The sequence below is a fragment of the Struthio camelus genome, chromosome 2 (genome assembly GCF_040807025.1).
Source record: "Struthio camelus isolate bStrCam1 chromosome 2, bStrCam1.hap1, whole genome shotgun sequence".
Classification (NCBI taxonomy): Eukaryota; Metazoa; Chordata; class Aves; order Struthioniformes; family Struthionidae; genus Struthio; species Struthio camelus.
Genome location: NC_090943.1, coordinates 131,595,706 through 131,618,083, shown reverse-complemented (window position 1 = coordinate 131,618,083; position 22,378 = coordinate 131,595,706). Strand labels below are relative to the sequence as shown.

Sequence of the window (22,378 nt, the reverse complement as noted above, 5' to 3'; positions counted from 1 at the left end):
GAGCAATAATTTGGTACTTTTTCACTTTATCTTCAATCTTCACATTTATAAATTAAGTTATACCTGAAAGAGAACGTTAAACAGATGGGAGGCTTTCATTGGTGTGATGGGAAGTTATATTACCTGTATTTACCCAGGTTGCTTATTGAAAGGGTTATAAGAACGTCTGCAAGCTGAGCAGAGTGGCTGCTCAGGTAGTAGGGGATAGTGGGAGGTTTTGACAGCTTAGGTTCTGGCTTAGGACTGTTGTGGGGTAAAGTTGTATGAGGCTCACTCATCTGAAAGGGAACTTTTGAGTGCATATAGGTAATTAAAAATAACATTCAGAAGCCAAAAAATGGGATTTCTGTGGACTCGCTGAGGCATTATCAGGTGCTACAAAATATTTCTTGCATTTTGGTTGGTGCATATGGAAGAATGCAGTTGAATTGGTGTGACATCATTTTATGGATATGCAAAAGTAGCTGTAGATTAGTTTGAGAATGGTATTTATATCTGTAATAATGAAACTGATATATTGGGTTAGCTTTGAAAGTTTCTTCTCAGAGTATGCTAATGACCAGTCTAATTTGTGATAACTTTCACAGTAGTTGCAATTTATTTTTTCATTCACATATTGATACAGCAAGGCTCATCAGAGTTAAATCTGCATTTATTTTAGAAGATCTTTGCACAGATACATCATAATATCAGAAATCATGTCTTGTTGTATATTAACATATTTCAGGAACTCAAGAAAAAGTAGATGAATAAAAAGTGATGAGATGATAAGACATCATTTTGATAGCTGGAGATTTTAACCTGCTTGTCAAGTTTAAGCTCATTTACAAGTTCAATCACAATAGATGACATCAGCTTGGTATTACTTTGTTAAGTGCCACCCTAGAGAAAACAGAAGGGCAACGATTACTTGGCAAATGTAATACATTTGTTTAGAAAAAAACTCTAAATCATATCTTTAATGCTGTAACACATAATATTAAGAATCATATTTTAATAATATGTTAAGAATGCTTTCGTGAATGCATATTTGAATATTCTCATAAAATACCATTTTTGAAAAACTTTCACTCTTGAGTCTTGAAAGAAGCAAAATTCTCCAAAGTTTTAAGGTCCTTAAAAATAACAGAACTGAGCTGGAGATGGGATATCCTTCCATCAGTGTAAAAATGATATCTTGATTACTTTTACCTCTGATACTTTGGTAAACATCTAAAGTATTTTTTTCTCTGATGCTTTAGAGTCCTGAAGTAACGTGTTGGTATCTGCATTGTTAGCGTTGTTTACATACCTAATGTTTTACTCCTTAGGATATGGTTCTAGGAGATGAGCTGAGCCTAATTGAATGTGATAGATTTCTTCATTGAAGAAGATGGTCCCACTTCCTCCCCTTCTCCTCCACCAAGGGCTGTACGCACCTGCTGTTTCCTTTAAAATGATTTGTATGCTTGTATGGTCATACACTGAGAGGTCCTTCAGTAAGCCAATGCAGCTCACTAAACCAGATGCAAATGATTCCAGCAAATAATAGAATATATTTTCCCCCTGAATGAGCTCACAGCAGGGTCAGGCAGGAATCAAGGATGGGAAGGGACCATCTCAATTGAGAATGGTAGGAAGGGAAAGGAGGACGAAAATAAGTGAGACTTTCCCTGTCAGTGGCAAAAAGCTTACAGAACTGCACCCTCAGTGAGTGCTAGTTAGCACCTTGGAGTTGGACCTCATTCATCCACCATCTGGGCTAATAGTACTTCTGAGCCAAAGAGCTTTGCTACTTATCCTGAAAACTAAAAAACTGTGATTCACTTGTCCTTTTGTATTGCTCTAACTTTCTTCTTGGTGCAGTGTGACCTATTTTGTTTTTGCTTGAAATAGATCTCTTCTGCTATATATTGTTGAACATACTTTTCATTTATACTTAATTTTCTGATTTTGTCTATTCCTCCTCTCGATGTGGTTTGTACTGCAAGTTTGACCTCATTTCATTGTTAGGTTATCTATCAGTCAAACTGCTTGCACTCCAGGAATTTAGCACTGATGCTTCTTTTAGAGAAGGAAAATATACTGAACATGTCGTTTGTCTTCTGTGATAGGAATTAATCTTTTCTCTTGCCTCCCTCCAGCATATGAAGCTTGTGCTTCCTAAGGTTTTTGTGTTTCCTTCATCCTTGTTTTTTACAGTTCTCTGAGGAACATTTGCTATCTGATGTTCAACTGGCTTTTCATTCTGGGATCTCTTCCTCCCACTCAATTGAAAGAATTGCTTTGAATGGTTAGCCTGCAGTTTTTGTACTCTGCAGGGGATGGCACACAATGGCCACCGGGGGATGCGGCTCGTGTTCTGTTCCACTGCTGTTGACCCCAAGGTTAAACGCATCTCAAGATCAATGAGAGTTTCACAAGTCTTACAGTAAGGAGCTAAAACCCAAGAGACAGAATATCACAATATTTTAGATGAAATTTTGGAGACTCTGGAGTCCATGGCAAACTCTGCTTGAGTTCAGTGGGATCATGATTTAAGTTAGATGTCTTGAGAAGCAGAATTCTCGGCTTATATTGTCAGATTTGTTTCTGAATAGTTCTGAAATTAAATAATCTGAAAAAAATGTGCATTTTATTTCAAATTCAGAAGATAGAGTGATAGTGGAAGAAAGCATATGTATCTATAATTTATATAATATTGTAAGCGTGAACTAACATTACCAGAACTAACATGCTGCAACGACTGATTTTCTTTTTAATGCAATAACCCTCTCCTGCAGTGTTCAGTGAAAATGTACTAACCACACTTATTATATGTACCACATTTATAGATTATGTTCCACTGCAGCCAGCTTTCTCCCTTATATTGCAGTATGCTTGCACAAGCATTTTAGGGAAGCCAAAACCCTTCCGGTTTTCTCTTATCCAAACCAAAAGCATGAGCAAACATAACCCAGTAGTGCACTGAACTAGCAGGTTACACAAACAATGTAACAGAAGCAGCAGCAATTATAAAGGACCCTCAGCTACGCAGGTTTTTCAGTAACCAAAAGGTTTCTTAAAAAAGCATATCCCCCTCTTCAGTAAAAATTTATTAGAAAACCACATGGTTTATTTGGAACCATATTATTTGACTCAGTATTCTGGCTAATCTTCTGAATGGTGTGTGATGGTTTTGGTATACCTGCTAGTTTGTCTGTTTGACCTAGCTGGGGAGATAAAATTATGTTTAAAAATTTTTATTCAACCCTTTCTTGAAAGACCTTGGTGGTATGAATTTAATCAATGAATGAGGAGGATCATGTACTGTCCAGCTGTGATGCCATTGGTATGCTGATGTCTGCCTCTCCGAGTGTAGACAGTGTGGTCTTCCAGATGTCCCTGTCTGGCCAAAATAGGGATAGTGATACAAACCAGATGGTCTTATCTCATTTAGGGCAAAGCAGAGCTGATGCAGGCTGATAGCCTCAATGGAGCTCCATTCCTCAATGGAGCTGGAAGAAATGGCAGAGCTTCAGTCATATTGTCTTATCTCTGAGTCCCAGTTAGCAGTGATAACAAGGAAGGCAGTTGTCCCTTTGCAGCTAGGCAAAGGGACAGCTAGAAGTTTGAAGAGCAGTAACAAAGAGCCACAATTTGTATCTTCTAGTTAATCATCTAAGTTTTTTTGATGATCATCGTAGAATTATTGATACATAAATGTCTCGGAGAGGTCTATAACACATCTAGATCTGATGAGGAAAACCAACTTTCATGTGCAACATACTATATATCTTTTGCTAAATGCGTCAGGACAGAGAGAATTTTGAGATTTCTCTGCCTCCCTCTGCCTGCCCAGATTGACCTGTCTGAGATCACTCATCTTTGAGACCCTAATTTAACTTGGGCATTGCTAACACAGGAGCTTGGTCTGCATTTTGTTGTAGTACATGCCTGAGAAGCACTTTCTTAAATGGCAGATGCAGTAGTTTCTGAGCAGAAAAATATAAGCTATACAAGCAGGTTGCTTTTTGCCTAGTGTATTTCAGTACTTCTGTCTTCGTGAAGAAGATTCTCTGAAGAACAAGTAAGGCGTTTGACTACATTTGTATACCGATCATTTTAATGAAAAATTATGAAAAAAAGATATTGAGGAAAGAAATTTCCACTGTAGAAACCCCTGAGCTAGATAAATTTATGAAAGAGAGCACAGAGATGGGGATGTGACTGGCATTCCAGAAATGCTTGTACTAATAATTTTTTAGGAGAAAGCTGCTGGAAGGTCCAGTGTTACTGCAAATGTTTGGTATTGGATTATTTGTGATTTTCGTACTTTGCCTCGACTTTCATTTCAATAAAAGGTGTATAAATTGCCACGGGCCTCCTGACAAGCCAGCCAAGCTTGATTCTGCCAAGGGGCTGGTAGAGTAAACTATGTGGATGCAAAGAAATAAGAATGTGACCCTCAGTGCAAAAACTGATTCATACAAAACTAAACAGTTCTTTGATATCTTCTCTGCCTGTAAAATTCAACTATAAAATTGCAAAAAATTCACTGTGGTTGCTTTATCTTTAATGGGCAGTACTACTGAATTAATGAATTATTATTTATCTTAGCTCGTTTCTTAAAACTTTATATAAGCAACTTGCAAATTATCTGTCTCATTCAAAGCTGATGTAATGAAGAAATATGTAAGCAGTGACGTCATGTGAAATTCAATATTTTGACTATATTTTAGACAACATATGTACCAACATTAATCAGACTTGCCTGAAATGCCTGCTATGGCTGTAGGAGATGAAAAACAAACTGAAATTAAAAGAGAAAACAAAGAAACCTTTTAAATATATACTCCTTTCCTATACTTTGATATTCCAATTGCTTTAAAAAAAGCTAATTTAAATATGGCTTACTCTGTTATCATGGCAAATCTTGTTTTGTTGGTTTTCTTTAAGAATGCAGATTTTGACTGAGGACTGAATTGCATATTGAATTAAATATAGCGGTTGAGTAACTACATGATATCAAAGGTGAAACTGATTAGAAATATTGATCTAAACTTGTTTTTAATTTAGTCAAAGCTAAAATGTAAAAAAAAAAAAAAAGCTCTACAATGAAAAACATTAGAAGAAATTCCTTTAGAAATCTTCTGAATTCCAGAATATCTATTTATTTTGTGAATTTTCTCATTGTAACCTTTTTGTTATTCTGTGTTAAAGCAAAAGTGTTTTTGCACTATTGCAGGAGTTGCAGTAATGCATTGTGGAATGTGACATAATGCAACTGAAACACTTCTAGTTTTTATCTTATTGAAAATGTAGAAAACATTAACATACTTTAAAGGGAATCTACTATTGATTATAGTAAAAGCACAGAGTCTGAAGTAATTCTTTTGTACTGAATGAACCTACCTGGCTGGCAGTTTGGGCCAGTGTGTTTCCAGTTGCTATTGGAGTGGAGTAACAGTGGTTAAACAGTCAGGTACTGTTGCTTAGCTGAATGGTGAGCAATGGTTATTTGGTAATATTAGATCATTTGTCCTAGAATAACCAGGAATGATAAGTGGGCCTGATACCAACCCATTTCAAACGTAGTTATGACCTTTCTCATTTACATAAAATGAGACCAGCTTTGCATCCAGTCAGTGGCTTGAGCCCTTGGGAAACAAGAAGCCTGTTTTCTAATCTTCATCAGCCTAATTCGGACCAAAGGCCTGAAGCCAGATGCTGCATTTTATACATACCCTCTTATCCCTTAAGGCAGTACTCCATCAGTCTTGCTTGTTGCAAGTATTTTGTTTTCTGTAGTAAACAAATATTCCTTCTCCTAGCAAAAGGGAGAGTAAGCAGGAGATTACATTTGTGGCCTGCAGCTTAGTGTAGTTGTCTAAGATGCTGAAGTGTGTGCTCTAAGAAAAATAGAATTACTTGAATGGAAAATACTATCTCCTATGTTAATTCCAGTCCCGATTTAAAACAGGCAGATGGAGAAACTAAAGACTTTGCTGATTGAAGGTGAGAACTTTTATCAGGGATCCATTGCATGTACCATCATACCCAAACAATGCTGCTTTCTGTTGTCCCAGGTTCTTTTTTTTGTTTCTGGGTTTTTCTTAATGTGGGGTAGGATTCTGCTAGACTGGCTCAGACAAATGATTTCAGCAGAAGAGGACATATTAACTCAGGGACTCAGCAGCATCAGGGTTCAATTGATTTTACATGTGTCTGTCAGTGGAAGCACAAACATTTAGGGAATTTATTGTCAATTTTAGGTGCTTATAAAGTAAGATGTCTCCAGAATAGTGGCTTCAGGAGTCTAAAATGGCTCTTAGAAGCAAAAATCTCTTGGTGGGTCTGACTCAGGACCATATTTGCATCAGCAGTCTACGGTGAAGTCTGGACTGGGTCAAATCCCAATGTTTCAATGATGCTAATAGGAAGACATTTTAGAACATACATACCGGACTAACGGCATTGTCTACTTCATAGCATTGAAATGATAGAAGAGTAAGAGGAAACAAAGGGGGATATCCTGCAGCTAATGTATAGCAGAAGATAACTCCAGTTGTGCTTCAGCTGAAGTAAATGATTAAACACCTATTTCATGGATAAAGGATCAGGCCTTCTAGATTAATGCTTCTTCATTGCTTTGAAGCTTAATTCTTGCTTGTCCCAGAAGTTGTTTTGGAGTTCAGGTGTAATTTTTATAGGCTATATATGTTGATATGAGTAAGAAAATTCATTTAAAACAGAGAGGACATAATAAGAAACACAGGTATGACATCCAGGGCAGCAGAAATTCCTGGAACACATGCAGAGCTGCTATAGGCAGTAAGAATTTTTTTTTTGAGAGTAATAGAGCACACTAGAGTCTGGGCCTCAGTCAACAGTCCATGACAAATCAATGCTATGTATACAGAATCCATCAATGTCTATCAAGAAGGGCTGCCTTTAGAAATTCACTGCTTCCAAAGAAGAGCCATTATTTTACTGATGGATCATAAATGACTAGTGGCCTGCAAGAACATAAATCAGGATTCATTATCTGAATTTTTCACTCTCAAATGAAAACATTTAGTTTTCGTCTTAGCATTAGGTTGAACAGAAAAACTCTCAGGAGTTGCAACCTTTCTAAAGATGAACAGGACTTTTACCAGCTTTACACCTTGAACTTCTTGATTTATGTTTTAAAATTGCTCTTAGGAAATTACTACATGTTTTACAGTGGTGGGAATTGACAAAAGTGATTGGATCATGTCAAATACTAGCACAGAGCCTGACTGTACAAGCTTTCTGTGCAACTGAACTTTCACTGTATTTTACAGGAGTTTTGCATAAGAAGGGCTCTGGCCCTGAACGTATGAGAGTCTTGTAGGTGAAGTCAGTAAGATGATTTTACATCCCCTCATCCCAAGATGTTAAGCGGTCTTGAACAGTTCCTAGAAAACTTTGCATTACTACCTCTTTCTTTCTCCCCTGCCCCAAAAGGAAAGTAAGTAAATAATTAGAAACAGTGTCCTGTTTAAAAGCAATTACCTGCTTACTAGCTGAAATAGATATCTTTTCCCCCTTCCCCTTGTTGATGAAACTTGCCCAGCAAAAATTCACAAAGAATTTAATTTAGTGCGACACTGTTATTAATATAGAAAACATCTGTTTTTCTGCTATGCTGTATTACACTTGTGATATTTTTCTCATTTTTAAGCATTTTCATGCATTATTATTATGCCAATGCATGAGGATTGCAGCTGTGTGAAATTATTTTTGTGAATCAGTTGTCTGAGAAAAAGTTTGTATATAATTATAGGAAAATGGCACTTAGAGTTACAAACGCGCAAAAAAAAAGCTAAATCTAAAAGGTATGATGGAAGGTAGCTTATGTTATTGCTCTGTTGAAACAATGTTAGTCATCAGAGAGCCAGAAATTAATCAAGCAGAGAATTGTTGGAAACCTCATTTAAAGAAATAACAGCTGTTGGGGGAGGGGGGGGATGGCTGAGGCATATGCTTCCATTTCATTTAAACCCTAGTCCAGTGATTTACAGCTATTCAAAAATACGTAACTTTTCACACCTCTTAAACCACAATTAAACACTATTTATTTTAATACGTAATCTGTTCCATGTATGTAATACCTTTTATGAAATGATTCATAGAGGATTGATTTTATAATTCTTTATCATGTAGACTTTCAACTCATTTGAATTAGTTTGCATCAGCAATATCAACAATAGATAAAATTTAAAGGAAAAGGTCAGGAAATGGTGTAAAATGATGCCAGAGACTTTGGTGAAACTATGTCAATTTATATCACTAAGACAAGTAATTTTGGGAGGGGGAGGGATATTCTTAGGCAGAAAAATGAAATTACAGTAAAGAAAAGCTAGTTGACAGGCTTTATTCATTAAAGATTCATTTAAGGTTGTTGCTGTTCTTTTCTTTATCACTGCATTGGATAGATATTGCTCATTAAGTTGCATGTCTCCCCAGAAGAGTATTGTTGACATGTCATCATCCTGTCGCTCTGACCATACTGCCCATACTTTGAAGCACAGTGATATGAGTAATATGTATGAACTGCTGAGGAAAGCCAGAAGCATTTCACGCAGTGATTCAGTGGGGTATACTTTATTGTTTTGTGTATGAGGAGGAGCCTGGTACTCCACCACACATCCATATGGTTATATTCTTGTGTATTTTAAATTCTAATTCAGTATTGCGTCTTCTGATCTTAAAGTTCTCCATGACTTTTCCCTTTCTGATGTCAGGACCTGTCTGCCTTTATATATTTCCTACTCCACTCAGATCCTTTAATGTCTAGTTTATTTTGTAAATATAAATATGTGAAAAAAAGTGTGCCCATTATCTGAAACACATTTTAATCACATACTGTATACCATAAACCACATACATCAGTCAGTACGTGGGTTTTGCTCATTCAGTAGTAGCTAGTTAGTATTTTGTTTGTTTATTTTTCAGTTTATGAATTATTTTAAACTATAGCAAGAAATAAAAAAAAATGCTTCCCAAAAGGCACCTCCAAGCCTGGAATATATTAGCTCAAACAGCTGGAACCTCACCAAATTATAAACAGTTGGAAATGGTGCTTTATGGATACACTAGGTATATATAACTTGCGTATTTCATTTTTGTTAGTAACAAATAAACAGTTTATCTGTAAGGAATATTCTGATTGTAAACCTGGAGAATTGATCCACAGCCTCACTCAGTCACACTGTGCCAGTGTGATCTTGGGTAACCAATTCTCTGTGAGCCTCAGCTGTTTGCAAAATGGGAATGAGTTTCCAGTAGTGCAAAATCCAGTGGTGATTATTAGTTGCTCAGATATTACAACAATGTGGTGAGTATGCATATTATGGTCACCTTTGGTGTGATAAAATATGTATCCATTTCACACTTTCCAGATTTAGTAGAGCACTTTTATTTTAGCAATACTTTTCATTGCTAGGTGAATAGATAATAAAAAAAATCGGAGGAAGGACATACACTCACAAAACTGAATGTCCTCTTTGATGTGAGTCAAATGGAACTATTGGACAGTATTCCTTGACAAAGCATTTTGCAAGTTTCTTTATAAATGAATTGGAAATAAAGTTTGAAAAAATAGGCAATACAGTTTTAAATGGAAATAGTACTGAATATTTTTAAAGAAACCCCTTGTATCAGAATGATGCAATGCTAATAAAATCCTCTCAAATGTCTTTTCCTATTATTACACAAGTAACTGTAGATATTTTCTTCCAGATTTTTGAGTTGTTCCATTGCTTAGTAATTCTACAAAGGAAGTACTTTTATTGCTAAAAAATTTAATACTGTGTTCATCCAGTAATTCTATCTTGTTGCAGAGGATCTTGATGATCTAAGAATGGAAGGAGTAACAAGTGTGATGTCTTCTGGGAGCAAATTCAATCAAAGTCGAAGTGCTCATCCTGTTGAGCCTCAAGCAAAGGTCACATTGAATATCTGCGCAAGATGTGCCAGGTAAAAAGCAAAGTGGAACCATATCATGCTAGCCAATACATTATTTTCCCCAAGTTTCCAGATATGCATTCTTCTTAGTTATGGGCCAGGTGATGACCTCTCCTATGCTAACAGAAAATTACTTAGCTACTAGCTACCCTTTGACCTTTGGCAACTGGGTTGTGCAACTTATGTTTATGCTTGATATGTCGCATCAACAGTGAATCAAAGAATATAGCTAGTCTTAGGCCTTACTTCACAGCTTGAAAGTCTTTTAAGCCTTTCTGTCTCTGAATTTCATTAGTTATTTGAGCTTCTGTGGCTTTTCAGGGGATGAATCAGGGAATTTAAAGGTTCAAATCCAATTTAAAAAGCACCTGTATAAATGGAGATTTAGTTGCACAGGTGCAGTTCAGAATTTCATATAGTTGCTTCTTAGCACTTCATAATCTCATCCTGCTTCACTTCTGAGAAAGAATTTAATGAGATTGAACCCCTTTTGGTTTTGGCAGCTGGAAATCGTTCTTGCATTTACAGTAGGAGGGCCAAATAAACAGGGTGGTATTCCTGTAGCCAAGTCGACTTGAGCATGCAACACTAACAGAAACCCCTTAAATTTCTTAGATGCATTCTTCTGTGTAGACAAAAGCTCATTTGGAGAAAGGATTTAAGCCTGTTTAAATGACAAAACTAGCCTTCTCACCCTTCCCTTAATGGTACAGATTAGAAAGAACAATACAGAGGCATGCCAATTTTATCTGTCTGCATTTGCCAATGGCTGCTCTATTGTATAGTTTGAGAGGGGATTAGCTGCTTGTAAATAAAAAGCAACCTGTGGTGAAATTAAGTCAAATTTTGGCTGTATGCCACTCTACACTTTTTTTTTTTCCATTTTGCTTTAAAACTACTACTTTTAAAAAGCACTTATGTAGGAAGAGGGGCTTGAAAACACTTTCTAATGCTCTGGGAACATAGCTACAGGCATGCTGATTCAGCCATGCTACTGGGTTGTGATGGCTCGGGAGACTTCAATTCACAGTACTAAAACAGCAGCAGTATCTAGACTATCTTGTAATTCTAGGGACTTTTACTGTTGGCAGTGTGGCCTTATATCTTAAGAAAAGAGCAAACATGCTAGTCATGGAATCCCACTCCATTCACAAGAAACAAATTGCTTATGTTGTAAAATGTTTCCAAACAATTAGCTGCATGAAAGTGTTACACCTTTTTTTCATCTGGCATTCATTATCCATGGATTAACAAGTAGTAAGGTAAAGAAAAGGAATTTTTTAGTTTTCTGCAAGTTTTTTTTTGAACTTGTTTAAAATGTCGCTTGGATTACTATGAAAGTTAATTAAATTCTAAGTTCCCTGAGGTAGCCACTAACAGCAGGTACCAAAATAGTATATATCCATTCAGTCCTGCACACCAGGGAATACAGGGCTCAGATCTTGAGCCAAAGCTATCAGCCTTGGCTATCACTTTTAAAATATGAATTGTGAGAGAAAGATCTCATAAAATCCCCTTTTCTTACTTCACTCATGCTCAGAGAATGCAAAGTGGTGCCTTGTTTCACCTTATTTCATTCCCTACTTTATTTAATGGAGTTAGTGAGGAACTGGATGATCTCTACTTGACTGTGGTTCCTTTAGCTCTTGTTTTAGTTGAGCAGTTTCTTTAAACTTCTGAGGAAATTAAAAATGTCCTATCTGAACAATAACAAGGGAAGTCTAAAGAGAAAAATGGGAATTGCTGTTATACTCAGTGGTGAGGAACTAACATTCTTCGAGACGATAAAATCTATTGATTTTTCTGGAGCTTTCATTCATTCTTCTTGCTCTATTTGAGGAGGTCTTTCCCCTCTTACTTCAAGATACAGTTGTTAGTGCACTTAGCTATGTCTTTTTGTATGTCCACGGTGGATTTTTCCAATGTCTTCTACCCTCAGCAGCTGAAGTAGTGGCTAGAGAGAGTTGCATGAAGCAAATGGCTCCAAGGGCATGCAGATTTTTTTCCTGTGTGCTTCCAAATGCAATTCAATATGTTATTACTCAGTATAACAGCTAGTGAAAATTTCATATTTTGAAACCACTGGCTGAGCATTTGGGTTATAGCTATGAAGGTTCCTTGGTGTTTGCATTTATCTCCTCATTATTATCACAAAACCTAGCATTTATCTTAAATCCTAATAAAGAATCTATTAATATATTTATTGATTTGTTTATATTATTGGACTTTGGCTGAGGTTTAAAAATGATATTTTTGTTTTCTCATATTGTTATCTCTAAGTAGTGTTTGTAGACTTACGTGCTGTACTGTTTGTGTATAAATACCATGGGATTTGACAGTAGGCGTATTTTAATACAATTTAAGCAGAAATAGAAGTCAGTATGAATTGCTATTGGGCATACTTTTAGGTACAATTAAACAGTTGTCTTTCCTCTTAACTTAGCTCTTTTTTTTTGGTGTATATAGCAACCTGAAATGAGTGGACCTATTAATGACAGTGGGTGTTGTGTGGATAATAGGGCTTGTCAAATCAGGTTACTTATGCTGCAGGTATTTTGGCTCTCTGTAGGGTGAATATGACTTTTTACCTGCAATTTGATTGGCAGAGTTCCAAATGTTAGGAAATGGGCTTCTTGGCTCAGACAAAGGTGTAATTTTACTCTTGGAATTGCATAATATAGTTCTTTCACCTTGCTGTATGCATATTTGTTTAAGTGCTCCACTCTGATTGTACTTTCTAGCCAAATTACTTCCAGCCAATGATACCTCCTCCAGAGGTCATTTCTTTGGACGTTATGGGGCTCTTCCAAGAGGGTTTTGTTTAGATAATTGAAGGATTCCTTGCTGCTACTTTTAACTAGTCTTTCTTATTAACTTCTTTGGTGGCACTTGGAAAGGATAAATAATCTTACAAAACTTGCACCCTAATTCTTCATTAAAATCATAGGTAAATTTTATCATGTGTATACTTTGTTTTTTAAAGATCATTATAGCTCCCTCACTATCTGAGAAGTAGAGAGAACTATTCTGTGGCAGTGTGTGAGTTTCTTTAGCCTGGGACGAGTGCTGATTTAATTCTGTATATCCACTGAGAGCACCTGGAGTAGAGTATGGTGCAGCAGTATGTCTTATCTCTTCTGTAACTTCCTACAAATGGGCCAAATATGGGGATACACTGACTTGTGAGAATAGTGGTATGGATGAACTGTTTCCCCCATGCTGAAATACTTATCATCTGATTTCATTTAGCTCATTTTTATCTCCTTTTATACTGCTCAAATACATGAGGAAATCAGAACCCAAATTCCAGAATTTAATGATAAGAGGACAATATGAGCAGGTGCTGTTTTCCTCTTTCTCTGTCAGTGCAGCTTTATTTCTTTTGTAATAACTTTCATTTAGTTTAAGTTAGTACTACATGTTCTATGTAGTTGGTTTTCTGTGATTTTTCACTAGGCAGTTATTTTGCTCTGTAATACATCTTCCCTTTGAAACTCACTTGTGCTATTTCTGATGCAGTGTTTGACACAGTGTCAGAGGAAGATCTTCGAAAGGAATGCCAAAGGGGAATGAATATAGATATAGTTTTAAAATTAATTTGTTAAAAAGTTATTGTACTTCAAATAAAATCCAGTTTATATTGTGAGGGGATTGTGGCACTGTATTTGGCAGAACATTCTCCCTTGCCCTAAATCTCTCATACAAAAGAGCTTTTTCAGTAATTATAAAAAATGAGACTCAGAATGGACATAATTAGAACTAGCATGAAAAAACCTTTAAGTTTTTTAGAAACTGGTATCTAACTTTGAATGCTGATAATTTCATCAGTCCTCTTCAAATAAGAAATAGAATCATCAGAGCCCAGGTCAGTAATTTAAAAAAAAGGTAAAGTTCTCCACCCAGACATTTAGGAGATGAAGATGTAGGATTCTTTCAAGCGATCACCCCAAGTTGTTCTGTACAGCTTATAATCAAAAAAAAAAAATGGTGACAGAGAAAGAGAAATAAAAGGAGGGATTAATTCTCCTGCACTATAAAGAGGTTGTTGACTGGAATATAGCTGTAAGAAACAGAGAGCTTACTGTTTTCTGTATAGATGTTTCACACACGGTGAGTGAAATGCAGATGGATAACAGCTTTAAGAGGTTTTTCAAATGGGAAAGCAGCTATAGAACAATGTTATTCCCATAGATAGTCTTGGACTACAGTGCGAGTTAAGCAGCATATTAAGTCACCTAAATAAAAGGGTGACATCATCCACAAGGTGGAACAAAACAAGGTTCATAGTTTACAGAAAAAAAAAAGGGTTATACAAATAACTGTATTTGGAAGATTTACTTTTTACAATTTAGTCAGGAAAATTAGCAAAAGCAATTTTAGTGCAACAAAGCTGGATTTAGATCTCTTTTGAGTAAAGTATTTGCAACAAAAATTCCATTTTCATCTAAGGGCATAACTATTCTGACTGATTTGGAGAAGAGAGTGACTGATTCTGTAGCATGGTTTTGTGAATCCTTTCTCACATACAGGCAAAGCGAAAGAATTTCAGATTTGGCTGATGAGTCATATATAGCCAATAAGACACCCTTACACACAAGCAAAGCTCATATGGTAACAATAAAGGTCCAAATGACAGTATGTAAAACTAGACAGCACTGTCTTTTTTTTTTTCACGTTTTGTGACTTGTGCATTGAGAGTTTTGCAAGAGTTTTGTTAGTTATAAGATAAAATTAATGTAGTATTGCCATTTGAATGAATTTAAGGCTTTTTTTTTTTTTTTTGAAGGACCACCCGTTAGCCTTGTATGCCCACTGCCATGCTCAAAAGTTAAATCTTGTTCTTGTGGACTCTTGCCAATGCATTCCTGGAAGTAAGAAGCTTTTTGTTTTTAATAGTGCAAGGGCTGCATTCATTCTTCTTAACATCAATAGAATACAAAAAAGGGGATGCATGTGATTAAAAAGGAAATGGGATTATAGAAAACATACCGTGCCACAAGCTTGAAGGCTTCTGAACAAGAATGTTGAGAAGGAGTGCTAGTTGCATACAAATGTAGGTTTGAGATGCACTATATTTGATTAATATTTTGCTCTAAGATTAGCTAGAGCAAAAGCACAACTTCCTAAGGATTTTTAACATATTAGAGAAATCAAATATATACTTATAAATAAACAAACAAAATACAGATACATTAAGAGGATAAACATGGCTTTTCTAAGAGACACTTTTGGGATGTGAAATACAGTTAAAGGTTAGTAACTTGTGTACTTGAGTTGCTAATGTGGCATAAATTAAATGTTCTGTACATGCTACCACTTCCACATGCTCTTATGAAAACTTAGTCAGGAAAAAATCCTCAAGAATTCTCATATCAGTTACCTTTCCTGTAGCATCTTATTTATTTTATCTAAGAATGAGCTTATTTATAATTGATCTGTAAGTGCATCTTTGAGTCCTTTTGGGTGGTTTCTCCTCCCACCAGTCTTCAAGTTAGCTTGCTTATTTACCACGGCTGGTTAACTTTTCTTTAATTGTCTAGATTTTTGCAACGTTTTAATAATTTGTGTTTTCTATGATGGATTCTCCACTGCTTCCAGGCATACTTGGAACATAGTCAAATAAACTTAGTAGTACTGTGTGGAAATTAAGAACCATGTGTGGATGCTTTGAAATACACAGCCAGCCTTTAAGTAAATCTTCATGGCAGAGTGTCATGAGGACCATGAAAGTGGAGGAAGGAGAGAAGAGAATTAAAGGGATCAGCTAGAGGAAAGTTGATGGGAAACTTACCTAAAAGTTCAGTGCAATTACATCAGCCAAAGACACTAATTTCTACAAATTTGTCATAATTGCAAAATAACTGTTGAGAGAATAGAACTCTTGTCTGAAATGAACATGATACAACTCCTTAGAAAAGAACAGAAATTAGTTGTTTGGTCAGGGAATTCTCTGGCCAAGTTTTAATATAACTTTGGCATTTCAGATTCTTACAGAGGAAAAATTTGTATAGCAATGCTTTATCTGAATATCCCAAAGCCATAAGGGTACTAATGAGACTTGAGGTCATTAAGCAGCCATTTGGTGGAAAATTTGATAATGAGCTATGCAGACAATAGTGTCTGAAGCTTGACAAGTGGATCTTATGTAACTATCAAAAGCAGAAAAGCTGATGACTGTAATTAGAGAAGAGACTGCTGTTCAACAAGCCATGCTACTGTATATGCTGTCCACAGACAGCAGTACAGAAACTCCAGACAACAAAGAGAGAAATTACTGAAAGCACTTGTCTCTGTGAAGAGGAACGAACATAAATACTAACAAAAGACTACATTTAAAAAGCAGTTAAAGATGCTGGGCTCCTGGAAGGTTTCCTCAAAGGAAGGAAGTAAGAGAAAACCATGCTTCCTCAATCAGAGCTGTGCACCAGACCCATCCTTATTGTTTGTTTGTCCTCATGGTCATTGTGTTCCCTGGGCAGACGCTATCAGGATGGCTGACTTGGCTTTTGAAATGGGTTCTCCTGCCTTGTCCATGTATGTCATCCAAACTGGTTCTGCAGCTGGGGATGGGAGGCTGCCAGGGTGCCATTGGTGCTGCATCATACAGCACTGGGACAAAGTCTGATCAGGTGGGTGAAGAAGAACAGCCTCTGCGATCCCATGTTGATGTCATAGATCCTGGAAGAAGGGAGAATGCAGAGTCTTACTACTGGCGTGTGTTTTAACAGTTGGTCTAGGTTTATGCTTTGCTAAATTAGACCAAGCCATTCCCATTAGCCCTTCTCTTCCCCTTTCAGCAAGCTCCAAAGGCAGTAGTCCCTTGAAAACATGTACAGGACTAATAGACATTGAAAGTCCACAAACAATTTTCCGCTTATCATGGACCATGCATATGTAACAGTATGGGTGAGATGATAGAAAGAAAACCTACCTAGAAACCTGGGATAGAGATTCCTGCTTGTTTAAAAGCTCCTTAGTTGTTACATAAATTTTCAGAACTATAAAGTGATAATATTTGCAGAAGCTAATTCAAAGGTGGTTCAGGTATGTATAAAGAAATTAGACTCATCTCTTTAATTAACAGTGATAACCTAAACCAAGAGATTATGGAATTAGGTAGAAGAAGACCTGTTCACTAGGCATATAAAATGATCTTTTCTAAATAGAACTGGTAGTAAAACATTGCATGTGTGACTGCAAAGAATGTTTATAAAGCTTCATTTTTCTTTGTAGACTTTATTTAAACTTCGTAATTTTAGTGTTTTGTGGGGAGTAACCTAGAAACGGTGGATCCAGGAATGCAAGTGACTAGAAATTGAGAATTTAAGGAAAGTAAATTTCTGATATCAAAATCATGATATAATAAGACATATCCATTTGGAAAATCTAAACATCTCCTCTTTAGACCTCGACCATACTTTTGATTCCTTTTGTTACTGGCTTTCTTTGCTGCTCCCGAAAGAAATGTTTGTGTAAATCATAGTGAGTATTCTTTCAGCACAGAGGGTGCGGAGATTACAGATGACTTGTATCTTAATCATTTATTCTATTTCCTACTAAGTTCCATTTTGTAACCTTCAATTTTTTTTTTTTTTTACTGACCTCTTGATTTTGAATCACTATAGTCCCTTTTTCCCTACTAGCTTTATTCTCTGTGGTGAATGTTAAGACATTAATTTATTCTTTTGCACATTTAAATGGATTTTACTTAGTCCACAAAAAATGTATCTTTATCTGATACATATCTGTGCCTTTTAAACACAAATGTATCAGAAACCCACTGTCCTTCCCCAGGATTTGAATTTTGCTTGTTTATTGTCTTTATAAAAGTTTTCTGTCTTTTTCATTGTGCAAATACCTTTGACACATGGAAGTGTATAAAGTAAACAGTCAAATTTACCTGTAGTTGTGCAGCAGAAAGGTAGGAAACATGAAGATATCCTGTCATACAATTTACATTTATAATTAATTGATAATAAACAGATGTGTCAGAAAGAATAATCCTGCAAATTCTCCATATAATCCCTTGTTTGGCTCTGTAGTATAATAATGGGGAATCAATATGGATGCATGCGTGGTTTTTTGTATGTGTATGCATAAAGAATAGTTTTTGTAGGTCTGTGCAATAGTGGAAAGCTGGCTTTGTGACTCCGTCTTTCTGATAGAAATTTTTTGCTTTGTTAATATTCCTAAAATTTGAGGCCAAATGGCTTCAATGTACCAGGGGAAAAATGTTTCTAAATTAAAGTGGTTGCTACAGAAATCTCTTAGTTGGGGAAAATTCTCTGATTGGATTTCATATACAGAATGTTATAAAGCCATGAATGTTATTTCTTCAAATTTGACCAAAACTTTCGATTATATATACATATTTTTTATTCTGTCTTGCATTTCTTATTAGCTTTCTGTCTGTGTACTATTTCTAAGCGGCTATAGCTAGAGAGTGGAAAGTGCTAAACATTGCGGGTGATTTGTGTCGTTATTTTTAATTGTTTTTTCCTTCATGTTTCTTTTTTGTGGTCTTAATTTTATCGGACTTCTTGTTTTGAAGGGCTGGATTTTCCTCATATTTGTTTGTACCAGCTTCACAAATCTTATCCTATATCTCCTTAACAGACAACAGCCTTAAGTTTAGCGATAGCAGCTATCAGGCAGAGAATGTGAAGCATGTTGGAATAATGCAGTGGATTTCAGAAAAGTGATGGACTCGTATGCACTCTACGGAAAAAGGAATAGTTGTTAGTTCTTTAAAGAATGAAAGAATTGGAAATACCTGTTACTCAGCTGTTAATAATAACAAATCAATTTTTTTCAGTGTTTTGTTTGCATCATTTCCTTTAAAGAGTGGCAAACAAGCAAATGAAACTTTGTAATTAGTGCTGTATAACTTTTAAAAAAAGTTCCTTCAACCTTGTAAAATTGTGGAGAAAAAAGTGTATTTTTCCTTTTGCTGCTTAGATTTTTTTATAAAGTAGAAACACTAGAAAAATTGCAAAAAAGAAAGAAAGGAAAAGGAAGTGTGTTGTGTATACATGTTCATGATGTGGATCTGAACCCCTTGACTGCTATTTATTTTGTATTCAGTGACCAAAGAGACAATTTCTAAATGTATCATTAGGAAGCAAATATTTAGTGTTTTTTCTTCATCACTGTAAATATAATTTTCATGCAAAAGCACTTTGACTTGCCTTAATTTTGGCAGAAAAAAAAATTCAGTCAAAAAATCTTTACTTAGTTTTTTGGATGAGTTGAGTCTGAGCAGTGATCAATTTTCTCAGCTTTGATCCATGAATAACCGTAATAGTGCCCTTCTTGTCTTCTCTTGATTTCCTAACTATTAAATATAGCTAAAATAAGCCACTCTGTCCCTTCCTTTCCTTTCCTTCTGGGGTGTTTTGCCACTTTGGTTTCTTATTTGTTCTGCTTGCATTATGTTTATTTGAGTACTTTCAAAGAATAGGAACACACTGAAGAAAAAGAATAAGTCGGAAGTTTTTACTAGTCCTAATGGTCATCACAGAGAAAGAACATTAATGAATTTTGAAGAGTTAGTTGATTGATATGCTGAATTGACAGAGTAACATGCTAGTTTTCCTCTTTTGTAAACATTACCTAGCTTTTCACTGACTAATGTTTTCTTTGAACATCTTACTATATGCAAAATGGAGAATAGCTATTGTAATTTCAAGTTATTTTTGTGAGTTCATAGATCCAAGACTGATCTCTAAAATGCACAAGATACTATTATTTTTAATCCTAAACCTTAATGAATTTAACGGCAAAGTCCTCATGAATATTTGTTTTAAAAGAATGACCAGTCTCTTTATTTTCAGAAACTTAACCCTGTTGTGGGAAAGGAACAATAAAAGACAGGAGATTTATATCAAGTGTTCAGCCAGAAATCCCAGGAGGCACAGACTTTTTTACCCTGTTCTTTTACCAGATTTTCCTTCTAGGTAAATCCAACAAGTAATAATTTCAGACCTCTCAGAGGTTCCATGAAATGTTGTGATAATCAAAACGTTCTCTGCTACAAAAGTTAAGTAAACTGTCAAGAAAACGGTATTTCCAGATGAAGCATCTATCTCTGTGAAAAAGGAAAAGTGTCTGTGTCCTTGTGTTACATAATATTTTTAGAGATTAAGCTTTTCCCACTGAGTTTTGTTTTACAAATATATTATTTTTGTAAAGGCTGCGTACATAGGGTAGAATTGTTTTTGACATAAACAATTGTCAGTTGATAGTAGAAAAATGGAAGAACTCTTTCTGAAGGAAGATGAATATTTCTATGTATGTACGCACACATCTATGTATGACTATGCATATGCACTCACAAAATTAAATATATATGTGTATTGTGCGGGTAGGAGGTATTAGAATGCTCTTGAGTGCAATCTGTGTTAAAAGTTCAGTATATAATTTAGATATCATCAATTTCAGAGTGATAGAGGCACTTTATATTCGGCAATATGTTTGTGCAAATGGACAGTGGTACTTGTAAACATGTGTACCCTGTGTAAATAAAATTTGATTGTGCATGCAATTGTATGTTATACATACACACTTATGTATTGTTCTTTTAATAGGACTGTTTTTGGAAATGTGGCACTTACTGCACCAAATTAGTCTCAAGACACTGTAACTTTAGTGTCTAGGAATTAGTTTCTGGTTTTGGTTATTAAGGAAAAATAGAGTATAGTGCAGTGCATTAATAACATCTCACTACAACATCTTCTCTAAGAATTATTGTTCAACTATAGCTAAATTGACTTCTTCATATCACAGGCTGCTTGTTTAAAAAAAAAAAGAATTAGGGGGGAGAAAGTTCTAAACATTCAACAAATGCTGTTCAGGAATCCTGGAGAGTAGACTTAAAGGACTTTTCGCTTGTTTTGAATGTACCAGTCTTGGTGTGCAATACTGAGATGGATAGGAGCATATTTGAAAAGGAGATTAATATTGCTTTGTGTTTACCTTGTCCTGAAAATTATTATGGTGTCTTCCACTTAACAGAGGGTAAAAAGCATTTCATTCTATCTTTCAATTGTAGTTGTCATCAAGATACCTCTTTTTTTCTTCAGTACTTACATAGTGCAAAACAAAACACATCTAACCCCTCTAATAACTTTAGAAGCAAAATGTTTTCCCAAGCCTTTCCTCCTCCTTTCCCTTGCCCTCTTTGATGTGTGCCTTGCAAGTTAATTCTTCATGGCAATGTTCATAGATTCTTTCTATTTAGTGCTACGCTGTGGTGTACAGCAGCAATAACAGTTGCTTCTGGATGTGAACTATACTGCAAAGATAGCAAGGAGCTCATGAGCTTGGGGAAGATTGTTGGTCAGAATTTGAGACTCTGGATAACAGCTTAATGTGCCTTTAAACACACACACACACACACACACACACACACACACACACACACACAAACACACACACACACACACACACAAAGCTTTTACAAATTTTAGAAAAAATGGTTCACAGGGGAAGAAAGAGTGTTAAGTCTGAAAAGGCTGACAAAGATTGTAATTTTTCTCCTGTGAGATAATGGTTTCAAACTAGCAGAAGATAAAAGATTGCCATAAGAATGGCTTAATTCCTCATCTTGTAAAAGGATTAGATAATTCAGTGTCTTTATGGATTCCTTACTCTGGGAAATACATTTCAACTTTTGGTTCTTCGCAGAAATAGCTGCAGAATGTACTTATTTAAATGCACAAAGACTTGCATTCAGACATTTTGAAAAGGCACACAGCACACAGAAAAGATTATTTTTCAGGCTGTGTCAATGTATAACTTCTTCTCAGCAAGTGAATATTCTAGTTTTGCCGGCTGAAAACATGATGGCTCTGAAGTATATATTGGTGGCATACACTTTCCACAGAAATCCAATTTGAAGAGTGACTGGAAAATAATGCTTTTAATTTGCAGAAAGAATGGACTACAACCAGAACCCATTTTTAACTATGGTTACTATGAATCTGCAAATCAATTGCTGTGTTTCAGTGTGCAACCACTGAGAAATAATGTCCTTTTGAAAGCGAGTGCAAAAGTAAAAGACAGATTTATCTGCCATTAGTATCAGTGAAAATGAGTTCATTCTAGATTATGCTGTACCTCATATCAGGGTGTAGCTCAAAGAATATTGATGCTATACATCTCACATAAATAGAACGGATGGTGGTAATAGTACACTCCTGCTTGCACACTTTACCCCGTTTAAAACGTATTTAAAGGAATTATATATCTCAGTAAGAGAGCATGCTAAATGTGTTACTTATTTTTCTGCATTTTATTCAGAATGTTGTTAAAGATCTATATTTCTTCATCTAATCTTATGACTTAATTTTAGAAATGTCTGCCTTCCCGGATAGTGTTCTGCAGAATAACGCAGCAGTCCTCTTCCTTCATTTCTGCTTAATGGAGA

General features: G+C 35.7%; 1 protein-coding gene across 3 annotated transcripts in view; it reads left to right on the top strand.

Moving 5' to 3' along the window:
• C2H8orf34 (chromosome 2 C8orf34 homolog) overlaps positions 1-22,378 on the top strand; it is a 164,141-nt gene that overhangs the window by 92,652 nt on the left and 49,111 nt on the right. For all 3 annotated transcript variants that reach the window (XM_068932555.1, XM_068932556.1, XM_068932554.1), the window contains one exon: positions 9,828-9,963. In XM_068932555.1, the coding sequence (XP_068788656.1) occupies positions 9,828-9,963 (136 nt within the window). The remainder of the gene's footprint in view (positions 1-9,827; positions 9,964-22,378) is intronic.